Source organism: Oryza glaberrima, chromosome 10 (genome assembly GCF_000147395.1).
Source record: "Oryza glaberrima chromosome 10, OglaRS2, whole genome shotgun sequence".
NCBI classification, from domain to species: Eukaryota; Viridiplantae; Streptophyta; class Magnoliopsida; order Poales; family Poaceae; genus Oryza; species Oryza glaberrima.
In genome coordinates this window covers 11,656,410-11,675,156 of record NC_068335.1, presented here as the reverse complement: position 1 = coordinate 11,675,156, position 18,747 = coordinate 11,656,410, and the positions used below count along the sequence as shown (strand labels likewise).

Genomic DNA, 18,747 nt, shown 5'->3' with positions numbered 1-18,747 from the left:
AGGACAGAGGGCGAAGGAGGCGGTGGGCGGAGCATGGGGGTGTCCAGATCCGGTGGTCCCCAACCACCTAAAGACCGGATATAGTGCCCAGGAGTTCGGGGCAGCGGAGAGGCGACAAGCAGTGACCTTGGGGTGGAGAGCAAAGGAGGCGGCAGCCGGAGCATGGGGCGTCCAGATCCGATGGTTCCCAACCACCTAGAGACCGGATCTGGCGCCAAAGGGCTCGGTGCGGCCGCGTGGTGACCTTGGGCGGTGGCTGAAGCTCGGGAATAGACGAAACGAGCAGACGAGCGGTGGCAAGTGAAGGAGACAGCGACACTCGTGGAGGCTGGATCCGGTGGCTGGCAACTATGGGAAGGAGGCCATGGAGACCAACGGTTGGGAAGGGGGATGGTGGATGGCAGTCGAGGGGATGGGTGGCGGTTGGCGGCAGGCGGTCAAAGGGGAAGAGAGGGAGGATGTGTGAAGAGAGAGTGGAGGAGAGGAGGAGATGGGGAGGGAGTCAGGGCAGAGGAGGGGAGGAGAAGGGATGGGCCGGCTTGGGAGGATTTTTCTTTTCTTTTATATGTTATCACTGATGGGTATAAGAATCGAACACACATTTGAGGTGAGGTATCTCATCTGTGATGAGTGCAAACTCAACACCCAATCATCTGTGGGTGGGTGAGTGGGTGTATGTGAGGAGTGCGTTTTAGTTATCGCGTAACAAGGGTGTGCTTTAGCACATCCCTATACACATATAGGCTTGTTTATGGAGTTCTCAAATCGGTGCTAATTATTCCTGTCACAACTACTACAGTTGAGAGTCTTTTTCATCAATGAATTATTTGAAGAATATGCTAAGAAATAGGATGAAAGAGCAGTACCTGAATGATTACTTGCATGGTTACATTTCTTGAACGTGACCTTTTTTGGGGAATGGATAATATGACATTATCTGTCGCTTCCAAAGCATGGCCAAACGGATTATTTTCTTTACTTATTTTGTAATGTGCCAAGATTCTTGAGAATTCTGCACTATGAACTGTTTATGAACTATTTCTAGTGGTTTTATAGTACAGTTACAATTTAACACGCATTGTTTTTAATTTACGTTATATGCGAAATGATTATCTATTTGTAAATGTGAATACCGGGCCATGAATTCCTGAAAGTAGTACGTGTGTGTGCACTTGTGTCGGCATGAGCCTCTCCCTCCAGGTCTGGAAGAAAAGAAAATAAAAATAAAAGTGACTTTTGTCTTTGCAGGCGGCTGCCGGCCATGGACCTATTACTTTACCTGATGCTCTGCACCTACTAAAACCTGCTTGTACACTGTACATATAGAATGGACGCTATCAGCAGTCGTCGTCCATGGATACATCCATGTCGATCATTCTTCCGGTTCACAGAAAAGTACAACACATATATTCTCTTCCCCCCTGGTGCATATGGCTTGTGAATGTGATTGCTACAACCCATCTAATACATGGCAATCAGTCTGCTCAATACCAAAAAATAATAAAAAAAAAATCTTGTTTCACCATCAGTCCATCACCAAAGAAGACATTTGTGTTCAAGATATATACTTCTAGGCCCACCATTTGGTTTATTCAGCGAATAAGATAAACGGCATATTTACAAACGAAAAATAATTTGTGAATTAAATTTTTTATATTAGTGTTCTTGGTGATCTAAAAGCAAATACTGAAAAATAAACTTCGATAAAAAAAACCCAAATCAACTCCAAATTTAAGGTTGAAAAATTCAAATTTTGGGTGATAAAAGCGAAAATATAAGTCTGTTCCTTTGTCCACAAATATAATGGTTCAAGGATTCAAAATTTATCCATAATATAATGGATTCTGAGTGAACTCCACACCATAACTCATCTCATATTTTGGGAAACCTGCCTTTATCTGTCATCCTTTCAGGGGTACATATGTCATTTCATCTTTATCTTTAATCTCTCTCTGAAAAAACCCAGAATGCCTTGCTAAACATTGCTGAAATCCTGTGCTGTGTTGTTTCCTTCAATCCGATGCAGGGTTGTAGGAATTTGCTTGCGGATGTGTACAAGAGCTTCTTTGCTTCCAAGTGCAGACAGAGAGTGGCTGGCACCTTCCAGTAAAAGAACTCACAGCCAACTCAGATGCAGACCCAGCTTGCAGAATACTGATTGATGCTGTAATTACCAGCAAAAATGCAGTGATAAAAAGCTTTCATGACCAAACAAGAACATGCATCAGAGGCAGCGCATGGAATTTTATCTGAATCTTTTGACTTACTAATATTTCAGTTCAGGGCTTCAACTGTAACAACAACAAAGGGCACAATGTGCAATGTATAAATGCTCTGAAGACCGATGGAGAACTTCACATACCAAAAAAGAGGAAACATTTGTCACAAGAAGAACATCAGGAAAGACATGAGAATCTGAAGAACCTTCAATATTTTTCTCATGGGCAGCCACAGTCAGGTTACCATCTAGTAATTTCTTCTGTACTGCTTACTCAGTAGTTTAACTGTTTTCCTTTCCTTCCTGGTTGTTTATGCAGTGTCCAATTTGCCTATATAATCTAATGTGCCATGTTATTTACACTAATTAAGTATTGCTTACTCCTTCAAAAAAAATTAAGTATTGTTTAGGTGTAGGGTAGGTAGCCTAATATGTGATGCACAGTTCATTTTCCTAGTATAATTCCAACCACTGCAACATGAATTTGACTTTATTTACCCACAATTAAGGGACAAATAACAAAATTATGATCAGTCATAACATGAACTTTCTCAGAAACTGTTACTGTAAAACAGGGTGATGCATCAGAGAACAACACAATTTCTCCCGAAGAGCTACAGATTCGTGATGAGTTGGAGGCCGACATCGAGGAGGATTTAGAACGGGAGATCATCGACGACATGTGCCGTCTCACTCGGCATCTGCAGAGGCTATATCAACAAAGGGATTTGAGACAACTTACTGGCTCAGCTACTAGTTACCAGATGCCTCTGTACCATACAACAACTGAAGTTCTTTCTGAGATAAATATCAGGATAAACTTGGATGGGCAATGCAAGATCAACATAACTAAGATTGAGCAAGATGATGATACAGAAAATCAAAGGAAGACATGCCCCAATGCTTACCAATCTGACAAAAGGCAAGGGCATGTGAAGGCAAGGCAGACTTACACAGTTTCTCGCAGGAAGCAGCAGAACCATCCAGTTGCACCGTGGAGATAACTGAAATGAACAGATGATGCGAACTTAATTTAAACCACTTGTTTTACCTTGCACGAGAGCAAATAAGGTTTATGTACAAGAAAGCAATAATACTGTTCATGGAGGGAACTATGAGATGCATATCTAAATCACTAGGATTTGAGCAATCATTTAGTCAAAGATACACAATTATTGGTGTACTAACATTGCTTAGGTATCGAACTGAAACTGAACTCAGATGAAAAATTCATGGTAAAAATGAGAGTGGAGAGTATAAGTGTACAGATGGAAGCATAAACAAGTTAATCTTGATAATACTGATCTAAGATGGCTGTGAAGAATGAAATCTACAACCTCAGATTGAGGTAGTGGAACAGATTAACACAATTGTGTTTTGAGGATTCTTGTAGATCCACCTCTTTTTTAACCTTTAACCATCATAATCATGTCTAAAGTCAGCTTCTTGACTGTGCAATTCCTTGGGGCTATACATTTGTCTATATATTCTGTGATATGTTTGGGGAAGTATGTTTATGTGTGTGTACATGGGTGTTGACTGTGATATTATGTGGCACACTGGGATTCCTATATGGAGATAGGAGTACTATCTTATCGATTTTGGAGCCAACCAATATCATCTTGTCTAAATGCTTTTCAAGTTTATGATGTTGCATAATTGTATCTCTTCTAGCATCCTCACTGTTGACTACTATCAAAATCAAGCTCATGCTAAAGTCAGCTTATGTCCATCTGAAGAACTTATCTTCAAGATATCAGAAAATCAATTCCAGTGGTTGTGCACAAACTAAATTGCACCCTATTTTTTCTCCTGAAAGACTTCCAAAATTGATATGAGGAGAGCGTAAGGCCATTAAAAACCATGCACATTCTGAACCAAAAGAAACTAAATGTTATATCACATCCTCGTGAAAAGAAAGCATGCGTATTGCTAAATTCATAATCCCCCGTTCTGCAGAACAAACATCACAAGCTACAGAGTACGAACAGCACAACTCAAGTAACTCATGTCGCTGCAATGCATTGCTAACACTCTTGAAGTAACACTAGGACATCAAGCTGAATGTACATGGCAAGAGCTTACTTGTATTTTGTGTATATAGAGAACACAATTGTGTGCAAAACCTCTTTTAGGTCCTTAAATTATATTGCACTAATGCACTTCCATAACAAACTTGTTATGTACAATATTTCCACAACGTTGATGTTATCAGTTATGCATAGAAAGAGCAGACTAAGAAAGAAAATGACTACTCCCATCCATGTTTTGTTTCATTAATATGATATAAGATGAATCATAAACCACCACCAGGACACTGCTATTAATGTGCCAAACAATTTATAGGACTATCTGTTCACTGCGCACTCTTATCAAGAAAGTACCCTCTCCGTCCCATAAAACACCAACTTCTGGCTACATCTAGTTTCGTAGCCAGAATTTAATTTTTATGGGATAGAGGGAGTAGGCAACAACTACAATATATACGCACAGTCAAGAGGTGTCTGTGAAATTCAATCACAAGTCTATATAACCTGTTGGAAAAAAAAACACATGCAACGAATTTTATTGCTTCAAATTGGCAGAAACCATGCATGAAAATAGGTCATAAAAATCAGTGGAGCACAGCTGGGGAAATGGCATAGACATAGTAATAGTGTTCCACAATTGGCTCAAAAACAGATTTGTTCAGAGCCTTAGACACAGAGAGTGATTCAAATATAACTCTTTGGCAGGCCAAACCTCTCTAATGCCATTTCATTTGTATGTATCACTATATTTCAGAAGTCTATTCTGGATATGCAACAGGCATCAAGAATTACAATTACTTACCTTAAAAGGCAGATAGTCATATTCTTGTCATCATCATCTAGTGCTCAATCCTGATATCACAAAAACTTGCCTGCATTGGGTTCAACTGCAACCACAAGGACTAATATAGGAAATAATGCAATAGTGGTAGCCGGAGAAATGTCAAGATTAGTTCTGAAAATCTACATAAGACAATAGACAGTACATGTGTACATTTTTCAAGGGAAGAATTTACAAACTGAACACCTGAAACTCATCTAGTCCTATATTATATCATATTCTGTTTTCATCACTAAAGGAAAAATGGAGCTCAAGGTGAACAACATACCATCATTGTGGAACTAAAAAAATTAGCACATGCTAGAATGATGAAACATGTATGAACACAATCATCTTCTCCTAAAATTTTATTCATCTCCTAAAATAGATGAAACATTTTTTTTCGTCGAAGTTTACTTTTCAGTTTTTGCTTTTAGATCGCTAAGAAAACGTATATAAAAGTTTTATTTATAAATTACTTTCCGTTTGTAAATATGCCTTTTGGGCCGCAAATTTGCCAATCAAGATAAGAGGGGAGATTCGTGTAGAAAAGAATCTCTTTGAGTTTTGACAGTATAAAACAAGATAATTCGGTGGAAAATAATATGAAATCACGAAATAAATAAACCTTTATTAAATCTGGGAAATTAGCTCCAAAGGGAATTCGTTGTTACCCTAAACTGCAAATTGTAGCTTGCGATGATAATGCGAATGTGTGCTTTAGGGACCAAAAAAGAAAATCCATTTTCTTGCTTGCTTAGTAAAAGAAATTGAATCATCGTATTACGGTTTAATTGTTGTTCTTAGAACCTTACTTTATGCTAGGGTAAACCACATCATTGGTCTGTTTTCTCCTCTTTCTTCTCAATAGATATTTCAGTTATGTTTAAACATGCTTAGGCTAGGGTAAACCACAGAATTGGTTGATTTAGGATGGTGCAAAGCATGTGCCAGTATACACATTGTGTGCTCTTCTTCTTGGATGTGCAGTGTGGGCCGGATTGTACTTCAACGCGTGGATGGTCCATGATTTTAGGCCCATGTAAACAAGGCCTTACACATTCACGTCCAAATAGCTCCATCACATTCACTTAACTTTCCTAGGCCACATGATTCTTGCGGTTGGATAAACAAAAATGGCCAACTTTCACAAATGATGAAAATTTGTGCTAATGAAATCTGAGTAAACTTTGGTCAGTTGCCCCATTCAAGATACAGTAATTTGGTGTAAGCATGCATTCATACATTTATACATGTATCTTACAAGGTATCTTTGTACGGATATGTATATATATACTCTGTGTACAACAGATCAGCAGGTGCTACATGCGCCATGGATCGATGCTTAATTACAAGAAATTAGCATCTGAAGACGAAGCAAAGTAATTAATCAAAACCCATTTCGATTAGGTCATGATGAGGCAGGAGTAGTTGTCCGGGTCGACGAGCGCCGGCACGAGGTATCGCCGGCCGTTCCGGCCGACGACGTTGTACCCGGCGCCGGTGGCCGCGTCCACCCTCACGGCGCCCGGGTATCCCGGGTACGCGCCGCGGCCGTACACCCCCGGGCACGCTCCGGCCACCTCCACCGGCGCCGCCGCGTCGCCCTGGAAGTAGCCGCGTCCGTACGGGTTCGTCACCGCGCCGGCCATCAGCGCCGCCAGGTTGATCACCACGCCGTCCACCCCGGCGTCGCCGTTCGGCGCGCGGAGCGCCACGTCGTGGCCGTGCGCGCGGCGGTGGCGGCCGGCGTCGGCGTCGCCGTAGTCCGCGGCGTGGAACGGCCACGCGCACCGGCCGGGGCACTGCGCCGACGCGTCGCCCACCCACACGTGCACAGCGCCGCCACCGGGCGCCGACGAGCCGTGCGCGCCGCAGGCGCTGGAGCAGAACCCCTCGACGGCGACGTCGGCGGCGGTCAGCACGACGGCCACGCCGCCCGGCGCGACGCCGAGCCGCGCCGCCAGCCGCTCGACCTGGGCGCGCGACAGGCGCCTCCCGAGGGAGCACCCCTCGTCGTCCACCTGGCTGGCGAGCACCACGCGCGCCACCCCGGCGCCGCCGCCGCGGCCGGCCTTACGGACGTACCTCTCCACGGTGCCCCACCACCGCGCCACCGTCGGCGGCGGCGCCGGCCCCGGCGCGCCGAACGTGTGCGGCTGGTGGTCCCGCCCCCGCGGCGACAGCGACATGAGGAAGTCGGCGACGACGGCCCTGTGGTGCGGCGGGAACGCGCCGTAGTAGAGCACCGACACCGGCACGGCGCCCTCCAGCACCGCGCCGTCGTGGTACGCCATCGCCGGCGGCGGCGGCTGGTACAGCGACGCCTCGCACGGCCGCACCGACCATCCCATCACCACCACAACCACCGCCGCCACCGCCGCCGCGAGGAGATGATGAGATCGCGGCATCGCCTCCGTTTAATTCGCCAAGCTTAGCTAGCTTACACGATCGATGCACGGAGAGCGCGACGCGGGTTAAGTAGGGAGGCATATGTGCGTTACGTGGCGTGGGTGTTCGACGAAATGCGGGCTTGTGTGTTCTTGCGTGCCATGGCTGCATATGGGAATGGATGCACGTGAGTACGTGGCGTTTCGGTTGGGGGTTAGTTTGCTTGAATCTTGTTAATTACCTGCAGATTTTGGTTGTTTTTTATGAGATAAACCTGCAGATGAATTCAGCTAAGTTAGCGAAGAAAGATGCATCGGTTCTTTGCTTCGCGTGGTGCGTATGCGTTGGGTTAGTTTTTGGTGTTCCTTTGATTCTGGAAGATGAAAATTAATTTAATGTTCGTAAATATACAAACATGTTTTATAATATTACATACTCCTTTGGGGATTTAAATGTGTACGCCTATAAAACTTGAATATGTTATTGGTTTTTCAATAGACATCCATAACTTACCATTAACTATGTGGCTTCTAACGCCGTATTTATACACCTCATTGACAAGTTTGGTTATATTGAATAAGTAATAAAACATAAAATGTATGTAAGAAACACAAACAAATACTAAATAATGTCTTAAAAAACTACTTTAGATCATCATCAACTACATCATGCGGACGATTAAACGAAGAATGGTCAATTAGTCGCAAATATCGGTGAATTGATGTTCACAAACAACAAAATGTAGACCATATCACATTAGGGCCACTTTGAAACATGATTGAGAAAACGTAGGAATAGGAAAAACGTAGGATTTTGATACGAGTGCAAGTGTAAAACAAATGATTGCAAAGCACAGGAAAAACACAGGAATGGCCGTTTGATTGGACCACAGGAAAAACGCAGGAATTAGAGGAGAGATGAAGACTCGTAGGAAAGTTTCCATGAGGTAAAACCTCATGCTAGATTTCCTCTAAAACTTACATGTCTTTACGCATTCTATAGGAATTTCATAGGATTTTGTAGGATTCATTCCTTTGATTCAAAGGACTATATAGGAAAAATTCCTATATAAATGGTATTCTATAAAATTCCTATGAATTTTTTTTGAATCAAAGGAGACCTAACAATCTACTAGAAATCCCCAGGTTCCCTAGGGAGAATTATACTAGGGAAAAGGCATTAAACCGTAGGGAGCTTGTTCCCCTAGAGAGATTCGTAGGATATATATTACATATCCTCAGTTTTGCTACCGACACCGTACATACGGCAGTTTTCCGCTGACACTGCTGCAGACAACAATCATAATTTGGGTCCAAACGGAAAATTTCTATCATGTGTAGCCCAAGGGCCAATGATGGGCCATACTTGACGTGATACCATGCAGCAATTAATTAGAATCAGAACTTAGATAAAAAATTTTTTGAGAAGAGATATTTTTTTCTGGGACACAGAATTATCGTGGTTATTATATAGTAAGCAAACAAAATAACAGTCACCATTTAGCGACAGAAGGAACTAGCTAATTTCTGTATAAATTTGAAAATTAAAGTATTAAAATATATCTCGTAGTATGAAGCACTGTCCGACCTTAGCTCAGTTGGTAGAGCGGAGGACTGTAGTCGTTGCAGATCAATCCTTAGGTCGCTGGTTCGAATCCGGCAGGTCGGATCTGACCTTTTTGTTTTTTTTTTGATTTTTCGTACTATGAAACCTCGAAGTAATTTTTATTCTTAGTTTTTTTTTTGTATTTTTCGTACTATGAAACCTTGAAGTATTTTATTATTCTTTTTTTTTTTGGAATTTTTCGTACCATATGAAACCTTGAAGTAATTTTCATTCGTAAGTCTGCGAAATGTTTCAACTAAGATTTTCTCATCTCAACAGGAAACAAAAAAGGTTGAGTTTAAACGAAGACTGGATTTATAAGATCGACCAAGAACAGGATTTTGGAATCATTTTCCACTCATCATCACACACACCTACTATTAGCTGCAATGATGCACTGTAATAATTTGCAAACTGAACAACAATATTCAGTCAAACTTCACACCCACAGCAATACATACGCTCTCTCTCTCCAATCCAAATTCCAAATTCAAAAGATCTTCAAATTCTAAATTCGAATGTATCGCAACAACACAAAATGGACCTCGCACTCGCCGCCGCCGCCGCCGTCTTCACCTCCTCGCCGGCAAGCTGCTCGACGGCTGCCTCCCCTTGGACCTGCTCCTCCCGCTCCCGCTCCCCTCGCCGCGCTGCCCCAGCCTCCGCGACGCCGCCGCAGCGGACGACCGCTTCTGCGCGCTCCGGGAGCCTCCCCCGGCGCCGCCGGCCTCGAGCGCGGCGCGCGACACGGCGCCGTCGGCGGGGGCGGCGCCGCGGGGCTTGACGGGCTGCTTGTTGAGGTAGGCGAGGTGGGGGAGGAGGCCCGTGACGGCCCTGCGGAGGGCGTCGTCGCCGACGTTGGCCTGGACGGGGTTGCCGACGAGGTTGAGGGCGCGGAGGGAGTGGTAGTTGGCCACCAGCTGGCCCAGCGCCCTCGCCGTGGTGACCTTGTTGAACCCCAGGTCCAGCACCGCCAGCTTCAGCAGCCGGTGCAGCCCCTCCACGTCGCTGATCTTGTTCCCCGCCAGGTACAGCTCCCTCAGCGCCGTGCACCCCGACAGCCCTGCCAGGTTCAGATTCACAAAGTCAGCCGCCATGAATGATCATCTCATCTCTGCAAGATTTCGCAAAACCTGATGAAATTCAGAGTCATCTAGATGCAATTGCAGACTTTCAGTGCAGAGATTTTTTTTTATGGTTTCCAAAGTTGCAGGTTTTGAACAATTCTGGGCAAGATTGCAAAATCTAAAGAAATTCAGAGTCATGTAGATGAAGTAGTTGCAGTGTAAATATTTTCTTTCTTTTTCTTTTTCTTTTCATTTCCGAAGTTGCAGGGTTTGAGCTTGATTCTTCTCAAGAGTCATATGTAGATGAAGTAGTTGAAGTGTAGAGATTTTTTCTTCTTTTTCTTTTTCTTTCCGAAGTTGCATGGTTAGAACTTGATTCTTCTCAAGATTGCAAAATCTGAAGAAATGCAGAGTCATGTAGATGCAGTTGCAGACTTGCAGTGCAGAGATTTTCTTTTTTTTTTATTTTTCATTTCCAAAGTGGCAGGTTTTCAGCAAGATTCTTCTGAAGTGAAAACAGAGTCATGCTCTGAATTGATTTTTTTTTTCAGAGAATTAAGTTGAGATCATTAGGGAGCAGTGGATTCAGTGGATGCATGGACCAGGTTGGAATTATGGAGGAGTGCACTTTTACATCCAGGGTATGGATGGACAGAAGTCAGGGACAGGGATTTGATCATGATGATGATGATAAGGCCCCATTTCCAACTGTATTAATAATGTTCCTGGATCACGGAAACTGTGGACAGACGAGGCAGTGACAGCCAATACATGAAGCAGATTCATGCTAGAACCAACGTGACATGTCCTGGAATGCTCATTTTGTTCTGGTCCAGACTGGCTTTGTCAGCTACTAGATGCTACAGATTAAAAACTCTAATCTTTGTCCCTATCACTCATCACTCCACAGGGAAAAAGGAACTCTACTCAGTACTTGGTATAGTCTGAAAATTGTAATTCTACTAGTGAGAGGGTAAAATTTGGAGGGTTTGGACATGCAGGATACTCTGAAGATTGTGACATTGGTGAGGCAAGATGTGCGGTTACCGTGGCCGATGCGCGAGATCCGGTTGTAGCTGAGGTTGAGAACGCGCAGCTTGGTCAGCTCCCGGAGCCCCTCGATGTTGGCGATCTTGTTCCGCGACAGATCGAGCGAGTGAAGGCCCTTGGGCAGCGATCCCGGCGAGATATGAACTGTGGTAGAACCCAAATTCAGTCAATTTTTTCGGTAACTGAAGGTAGTAGTAAGTAACTACTGTGCAGTATCTAGTTACTTTGCTTGAAATGCTACAGCGACAAAAAATGTTACTACTGTTGTCAGTTGTGCTCACCGATGAAGTTGCCGGAGAGGTTGACGGCGCGGAGGCTGGAGAACGGCGCGATCATCGGCACCACCTTGAGGCCCATGCCGGAGATGTGCGCCACCGACGAGAACGCGTTGAGCGACTGGATGATGGTGTTGGCCTGGGCGACCTCGTCGGCGGCCGTGGAACGCTTCGACTTGCCGTGCCCCTTCCCCGACGACTCGCCGATCTCCAGGGCGCGCGGCGCCCGCGCCACGCAGTCACCGTGCTCCATGGCGTGCTCGCCGTCGTCGTCGTCGGCGTCGCCGTGGTAATGGTGGTGGTGGTGGTCGTCGTTGTCTTCCTCGGCGATGCGGAACGTGTCGTTGTCGATGCTGTTCACCCACGCGCTGATGCGGTCGTGGAGGGAGTTGTCGGCGGAGAAGGCGACCCACTGGTTGGGGATCGGCGGCGAGTCGTCGACCATCACCTTCTTGTTCTTGCGGTCGGCGGCGGCGGCGGCCGGGCCTTCCTCCAGCGTGTCGGAGGTGTAGCCGCCGCCGCCGTGGTGGCCCGCGGGTGTGCACGCGGCGGCCGCGGGGCGCGCCGCCGGCGACGGGCGGTGCAGGTTGCGGTGGCTCCAGAGGAAGAGCCGCCACCACAGCTTGCGGCTCCGCGACGGGAGCACCTGGCTCGACGAACGCTTCTTCAGCATCACGCGGTCGGCGGTGCGCGACGTCCTCACCGACGCCGGGCTCGCCTCCGCCTGCGGCGCCGCGCCGCGCGGGGTTGTCTCCAGGGAGATGCCGCCGCCGACGCCGCCGGGCAGGTTCCCGAGGTCGCCGTAGGATCTCGACCGCGCCGGCGCCGCCTCCGCCGCCGCGTCGTGCGCGCCCGGCCGCTTCGTCTCGATGTTGGAGCACGACCGCTTCAGCTTCGGCGACGCGTCGGCCACCACCACCTCCTTCCCGCTCGCGATCACCGCGTCCGGCGAGGCGCCGGCGGGGACGCCATGTCCGTCGGGCTTCTCGTGTGCGTGGAACTCGAACTCGAAGTCAGACGACATGCTGCCCCTCTTCGCCAACGCCATGTCGCCGCCATGATCGTCGCCGCCGCCGCCTCCTTTGGTCGCCGCCAAGGCGGTGACAACCGTGTCGTCGACGACGACCTTGACATCGCACGGCGCGACCTTTCCGTCGCCGCATTCGGCGGCCGGCGAGTCGATGAACTCCACCGGCTTCACCTTGAGACAATCCCCACTAGCCTTCTTGGCATCAGCAACCTGTCGAACACTCACCAACCATTACAAACTCAAAACCAAAATCTCACAAAAACAGAAAGGCAAAATTCGATCAAACATTTACCACTCGTTTCTTCCTCCTGCCGGCGAGCAGACCCGGGATGCACCTCATCCTGGTCATCTTGACCTACTCAAAACTCGCAAATCCCTTCGAATTTTCTTCTGTTCAGACGAATTCGTTCCAAATTTCAGTAAGTTTCTGAGACCTTTTAGCCGTTGTCTACGGGAGAGACTCTCCGGAGCAGCGACGGCGAGACGAGGAGGAAGACGGCGGAGGAGATCGCATGCCCCACAGCACCACACACCTCACTCACGGCGCGAGGCGGCGGCGGCGCCACGGGGAAGGCCAGAGTGACCGGAGATTAGCCGGAGACGCCGCCGCGGAGCCGTCTTGGCAAACCTTACCCTGCACCAATTTCAAACGAATCCACTAAGAACCAAACTCAGCTGAATCCTACGCACACGCACGACGATCAGACATGGCAGCCGAGCTATGAAGACCGAGGCGGCGACGACGACGAAGACGGCGGCGAGTAGGAGGAGGAAGAAGAAAGACTCTTCTTGCCTATGCCATGTGACACCATCCCTGTTTCTTGCGAGGTCTTAAATCTCTGGCTATAGCTACCGCTATCTTCAGATATAGCTGTTCGAGGAGGGTGTCTCTAGCTATTTCTCGCCTCATGTAGAATTTAGCCGCTACAGCCCCATTCAATCGGCTATTAGCTGTTTGAGAAGACCGATCGCTAAATGTTTTTTAGCTAGCGATTTAAAACACTTTCTTGGCGTGTATCATGCGGTGAATTCACAGAAGAGTTAAAATTAAAAGGGGGGAAAACACAGCTGGGTTTCTGTTCTAAATTTGGTTGGTGAGAAGAGAATCGCCATGACAGCTATGCGATTTCATGGCAAAATTATTGCTGCTGTAGAAAACAAGAAGTAAAGAACAGTGATTTTGCATGCTCTTTCTCCTTATTGGATATCTGGGTTAAATCTAATGTGGTGAAAGCTATCAGATTCTTGGCTTCATGCAGTACAAGCCCTGAAGGAATCATTGGGATTTACTAAAACTAACTCTAATTTGTTTCCTTTCTCTAATTAACCATGTCAACTTCCAGCAAGACTGGAAATTTGTTTACTACACATTAAGAAGCTGATCTTGGTTTCTTCCCCTGTTTGTACCACAAACTGCCAGTACAGAATCATCCAGAAAGAGACTGCACACACACATAAAAATCAAGAAGAGAAAGATGCATGGCAACAACCAATGGCTCCAACCCAACTGAACTCTCCTGACCTCTTCCTCAAGAACAACACATGAATCAAGAATCAAAAAAAAAAAAAACCTAAAGAAACTCTGTTGATTCAAGCAGGATTGCAGCACAAGAACAGAGAAGGCCATCACCAGTATAACAGGAGCAGAGAGTGCCCCAAGAACACCAGGAGATCTCTCTAGAACAAAAAGGCAGAGACCGACCAAACAAGAATCACTTGAATCACACATGAACACAAAAGACAAGCACCACACCTGGTGGAGAAAGACAGCGAAAGGAAATTAAGTCAGTCAGGAGGAGCCAGGAACCTAACCTTCCTCTCCCCAGGCAGCAGCAAACCGAATTCAGAATCAGATGCTTCTCCGGTGCTGAACTTATACTCTTCTGTTCGAGTAAAGATCTTGATTAGGTCGCTGAGCACTGATGCGAATGGGATGAAGAGAAGCAGAGGAGAGGAGTGTCCTGAGGAGGAGATGGAGAAGGAGAAGGAGAAGAGGAGAGGTAGAAATAGAGGAAGGAAGGATGCTGGAGGGAAAGCAAAGGCACGCGGTGGGCACACGGTAGGAGGGAGGATTATTCGGACGTCACTCCTCCCACTACTACCACTAGCGAGCGATGCACAAGACTAGTAGAATACTGCCGCCTTTATGTCGTCTTGTTTTTTTTTCCACTTCTAATATATTATTTTCTTCTGTTTGAGAATTTTGGGTTTCGTTTTGCTATATGTACTTTTTCTTAAAAAAAATACTTTTACAAACTTGATACGTTCGGCTGCTAAGTCTACAGCTGCGCCGCCGCCGGCACCAATAGTGCCGCGCACACGTAGCCGCAACATCCGCCAACCGAACAGGCCCAAAGGCCTTAACCGTTTGGTTTAGTTAGTTGAGAGTTGTAAACAAGATCACGATTCAATCGCAGTGTGACACATTAGTGTTTATTTTACATACATTTCATTTTTCCTTCGTTTCTTCCCCTAAAGTTTAATATGTTCTTTATGAATGCACATAACGGCTCTAGATTTGGCTAGTTTGTGTGGATCGATCTGGACTATTTCAGTGGTTTTTATGCTGGATAGCTTTTTTTTTTACTTGTAGCTAGTAGAGGTTAATTAATTTTTTACTTCAAGTATTTTTAGTAGCTATTAATATATACTGGAGTAGTAAGATATCATAATATTTGTAAACCGCTTAAAAAATTGTTGCCAATCTATTTTTGATGATAAGGTGACACGAATTGCTCTAATGAGATTGTCGCTGATAAAAATGTACTAGGAACATTTAGGGAGATGTGTTGGGGATATGGTGGAACCGAATGAAGACGAGTATAGGGGCTTGGTTTGGATTCAAAACTTGGTGTCTAGATATATGTCATATCTAGAAATAAGAACCTTTATCGAGTACTCTTCGTCTTATAATATAATAACTTATTTACAGCTTAAAGTTATTTTAATTGAGAATATGGTAGTAGATAATGAAGATGGGACATTTTACCGTCTGTGGTTTAAGTCATTGATGAATTGATGATCTACATGTGCAGCCTCCTGAAAAACAAACTTGGTTTCGACAAAAACGAAAGCACGGTGTGATGATGGTGAAATGGGGTTGACAGAGTAGCATATAAACCAGATCTTGATCTCTTGATTAAAAGAAATTGGTTGGCACTATGTAATCGTAGGATGAGAGATATCTAAGACTAGAGTTACGGGCACGAGAGGTCTACATGTAGAATGTGAGAGGATTATATGTACTACTCACCGGGGTTCACTTTTTCGTTTTTGAAGTGAAAACCGCTCCCCACCGATTTACTAAAAACCGATGATTTTCAGTAAAGACTGTAAAAAACCGGCTAATACCGGTCGGTTTTCGTGATCAATTTTGTGACCGCTGCTACTCATTGACCCGTTGAATAAAAAAAATACGACTTGTATATTGTATTTTGAAACAATTCTTTGCATGCATGCAAGAATGGAAGAACTCTTTGATCAATTTGTACAATCACTAGAAGTACTATAGAGCAACATGGTACATACCTCCACACATAAGCATGATGCCCGAACTAAAAAACCATTGCAAATTAAAATAAAAGCATGCCGATACACAATGCAATGCCATTTGTTTTCTTAATTAGCTCCTAACAATACCTAATGTCACATGCATGTGTAAATCATATATCTCCGACAATAATTTATAAAATGGTATCTGCTAGAGCTATATATGTCGTAGTATTATAATCATGCATGTTATAAAGTCTAAACCACACGAACCTTATTACATGACATTGCAAGCTCATGCATGCTAAAAAAGTCCACCGAATACACACCCCAAATTAAATTGTAATAGGATTTAATTTGAATCATATATGCCTCCATGATCAATTAGGTTCGATTCTAATGATTTTCTTTAGTTGCTTGAATGATTATAAGAGTAATTCAACCATTTCCACACATGTTTTTTTTGACATATAGGGTGAATTGAAGCTTCCCTATAGCAATTAACTACTCCCTTTCCCAGTTTTATAAATTGTAGTTGACTTGGCTTGGTGATCACCAGTATTAGACTTTTATAGTTAGTTTTTTCTGCAACAAGTTGTCAATGTAAACAAAACCATAAGAATATGAAAGTACAGTGAAATGCAATTCTAATGGTACCACTTGTATATAACTAAACACATACATTAATTGTTGGATCTACCATGTGTAAAAAGGAGGTACAATATATATATATATATATATATATATATATATATATATATATATATATATGCAAAAATAAATCAACAGATAATTAATTAATAAAACTGTACTATGCCTCCATTAAACCTAACATTTGTTCCAGATATGCAACACGTGTAGAGAAATAAAATAGGGTTCATTGTCCCAAAAAAAAGCTGCCCTTTATTAAGATTCACTGCCTAAAGCTCATATCAATATCTGGAGGCACAAGCCAAAAGAGAGAAGGAATCAAGTGCCATTGCCAGCTGATTGGGGGGTTGGCAATTAGCAATATGGCATGCATATAGCCACAGATTGTACTTCAGGAGTTTTGGTTCTTCAATCTTCTCCCACTAACATGGGGAATGAGATGCCAACTCAACATCTCATGTGGGTGGGCCCCCGTTCTTAGTCCTGAACCACACATCTGTGGTCTTAGGTAAATTAGGTAATTGGAATAGTTTAATAGCTTGGAAATTAAGCCATAGAATAGCTTAGCTTAATTAGGTTGTCAATTCAAGAATAATACCATCTTGAACTGGAGTTTTCATCAGGTATGTAGTGCCTGGTCATTGTTGAGCATGGGGTGGTCAAATTTCTACGATGAGCTTTGGTGGTGGCTTGGAACAAATTCTTCAACTTGCGAAGGCATCTACAGTGTAGGTTCTTGAAGAGCTTAGCAAACAAAACTGTCTAAGATGCAGAGGCTGGAAATTCATCTTCTATTATCTTCTTTTAAGAGAATCTTTCATTATCCCTTTTGTTATCTAGAAGCAAAGGAAACTGCGGACTAAATAAAATTCAATCCTGTCATCCAGTGGCAGATTGATTCACTGCTCGGCCACCCTCAGACGGCCGCTGGGCTTATCGATGAACATGCAAGAATTGGTAATATTATTTTTACAGTACAACCTTGGTCTAGAAATTTTCTGGCTCCGCCATTGTTGTTATCCATGCTTGAAGATGCATGAATACTAAACATGTGCATCTGAATATAGATTGTGTTAGAGTTTGTGTCGAATATTTGCACAAAATCGGTTACAATTTAGAACTCAGAGTAGTACTAAATAGAGTTAGAGTCGATTTTCTATTCTAAGCTCTCCTAAATAGAGAGCCATATCTGTTGTAATCGCATGACGACAGTAGCATAGACAAGCGATGATCAACATGTGGCCTAGTTGGTCGATGATCATGGATTCTTGATGCATTGTAATTATACTTAATCGGAAAGGAGCACCCGCAATCAGTGCTCCGGAGATGTAGGTTTCAACTTAACTACGTTACCTACAAGTATCATGCCTTGGTATCATCATCATCATGTTTGGATTTGTTAGTGTCAAGGATAAGTCATACCTCTTATACTTGGCCGGGTTCGTACTATATATGAATACCATATATCTAAAGATATACGAGAAGGTATCATTTGATTAAGGAAATACGACGGATTTAGAAGGAAATTATCTTCTTGGATAGAATGTATCAGAGTCCTAGTCGGGGAAGACAATGCCTCCTTAGCTCATATTGTGTTCAAATTCTCCGAGTTTTACTTAGAGAAGAAGGTAACTATAGCTATAAATACAAGGCCCCTGTAGGGAGGGGCATCAAGTTACAAGTTATAGCCAAAGCTACATCAAGATAGAATCCGGAGCAAGCCTAAACCCTAGTCGCCGAGTAGGTCTCGTCGGGCCATTCTCGACAGGTTCTAGTCATCGGATTAGATCAATCATCATTTCCCCCATTTTAATCCATGTGGTATTTTCATCAATATATACATATAAACTGGAGTTGGGTTATTATCCATCTTGTTACCCGAACAAGTATAAACCATTGTTCTCCTTGATACGATCTCGCGTATACCTTGGTTCCAACTATCCCTATACTCTACAAATGTCGTAGGTGGGTATCGCCCGTCGATAGGATATTCTATAACGTACTTCCGCATTTGGCTATTAATGTCGACTTCAAGCCCGATTTTATAACAGCTAGCTATATCTATTAATGTTTTTATTTACTATGGTTTGCACACCCTGACGCTTAAACTTGTTTATATAT

The 18,747-nt window shown here is 44.3% G+C and overlaps 3 protein-coding genes and 1 non-coding gene across 5 annotated transcripts; 2 read left to right on the top strand and 2 right to left on the bottom strand.

Annotated features, from left to right (window-relative positions):
* The first annotated feature begins 2,370 nt into the window (after nt 1-2,370).
* On the top strand, nt 2,371-3,677 carry LOC127753343 (uncharacterized). Its single transcript, XM_052278823.1, has 2 exons — nt 2,371-2,458; nt 2,794-3,677. Exons 1-2 carry the CDS (start codon nt 2,441-2,443, stop codon nt 3,220-3,222), a joined length of 447 nt encoding a protein of 148 aa, XP_052134783.1. The 5' UTR covers nt 2,371-2,440; the 3' UTR covers nt 3,223-3,677.
* A 2,604-nt stretch (nt 3,678-6,281) lies between these two features.
* LOC127752515 (protein PHOSPHATE-INDUCED 1 homolog) lies at nt 6,282-7,503 on the bottom strand. The gene has a single exon (XM_052277919.1). It carries the CDS (start codon nt 7,477-7,479, stop codon nt 6,475-6,477), a length of 1,005 nt encoding a protein of 334 aa, XP_052133879.1. The 5' UTR covers nt 7,480-7,503; the 3' UTR covers nt 6,282-6,474.
* Nucleotides 7,504-9,041: 1,538 nt separating this feature from the next.
* TRNAY-GUA (transfer RNA tyrosine (anticodon GUA)) lies at nt 9,042-9,127 on the top strand. Its single transcript is given in 2 exon segments — nt 9,042-9,078; nt 9,092-9,127. It is a non-coding gene; the product is annotated as a tRNA-Tyr (tRNA).
* A 229-nt stretch (nt 9,128-9,356) lies between these two features.
* LOC127752514 (uncharacterized) lies at nt 9,357-14,587 on the bottom strand. 2 transcript variants are annotated; one of them, XM_052277917.1, is made up of 5 exons: nt 14,299-14,587; nt 12,779-13,120; nt 11,463-12,696; nt 11,179-11,325; nt 9,357-10,127 (listed from the first exon to the last, which is right to left on the bottom strand). In XM_052277917.1, the coding sequence occupies exons 2-5, from the start codon at nt 12,833-12,835 to the stop codon at nt 9,637-9,639; spliced, it is 1,929 nt and encodes a 642-aa protein (XP_052133877.1). In that variant the 5' UTR covers nt 12,836-13,120; nt 14,299-14,587; the 3' UTR covers nt 9,357-9,636. The 2 variants fall into 2 exon arrangements, with proteins under 2 accessions (XP_052133877.1, XP_052133878.1); XM_052277918.1 differs by lacking the exon at nt 14,299-14,587 and adding an exon at nt 13,194-14,281.
* Nucleotides 14,588-18,747: the final 4,160 nt, after the last annotated feature.

Bases quoted from the DNA above. Each gene is read 5' to 3' on its own strand.
- LOC127752515 (XM_052277919.1), bottom strand. From the start codon at position 7,479: ATGCCGCGATCTCATCATCTCCTCGCGGCGGCGGTGGCGGCGGTGGTT.
- LOC127752514 (XM_052277917.1), bottom strand. From the start codon at position 12,835: ATGACCAGGATGAGGTGCATCCCGGGTCTGCTCGCCGGCAGGAGGAAG. The intron at 12,697-12,778 runs GTAAATGTTTGA...AGTGTTCGACAG, and splicing joins GCAGGAGGAAGAAACGAGTG to GTTGCTGATGCCAAGAAGGC. The intron at 10,128-11,178 runs GTAACCGCACAT...TGAACCTGGCAG, and splicing joins GATCTCGCGCATCGGCCACG to GGCTGTCGGGGTGCACGGCG.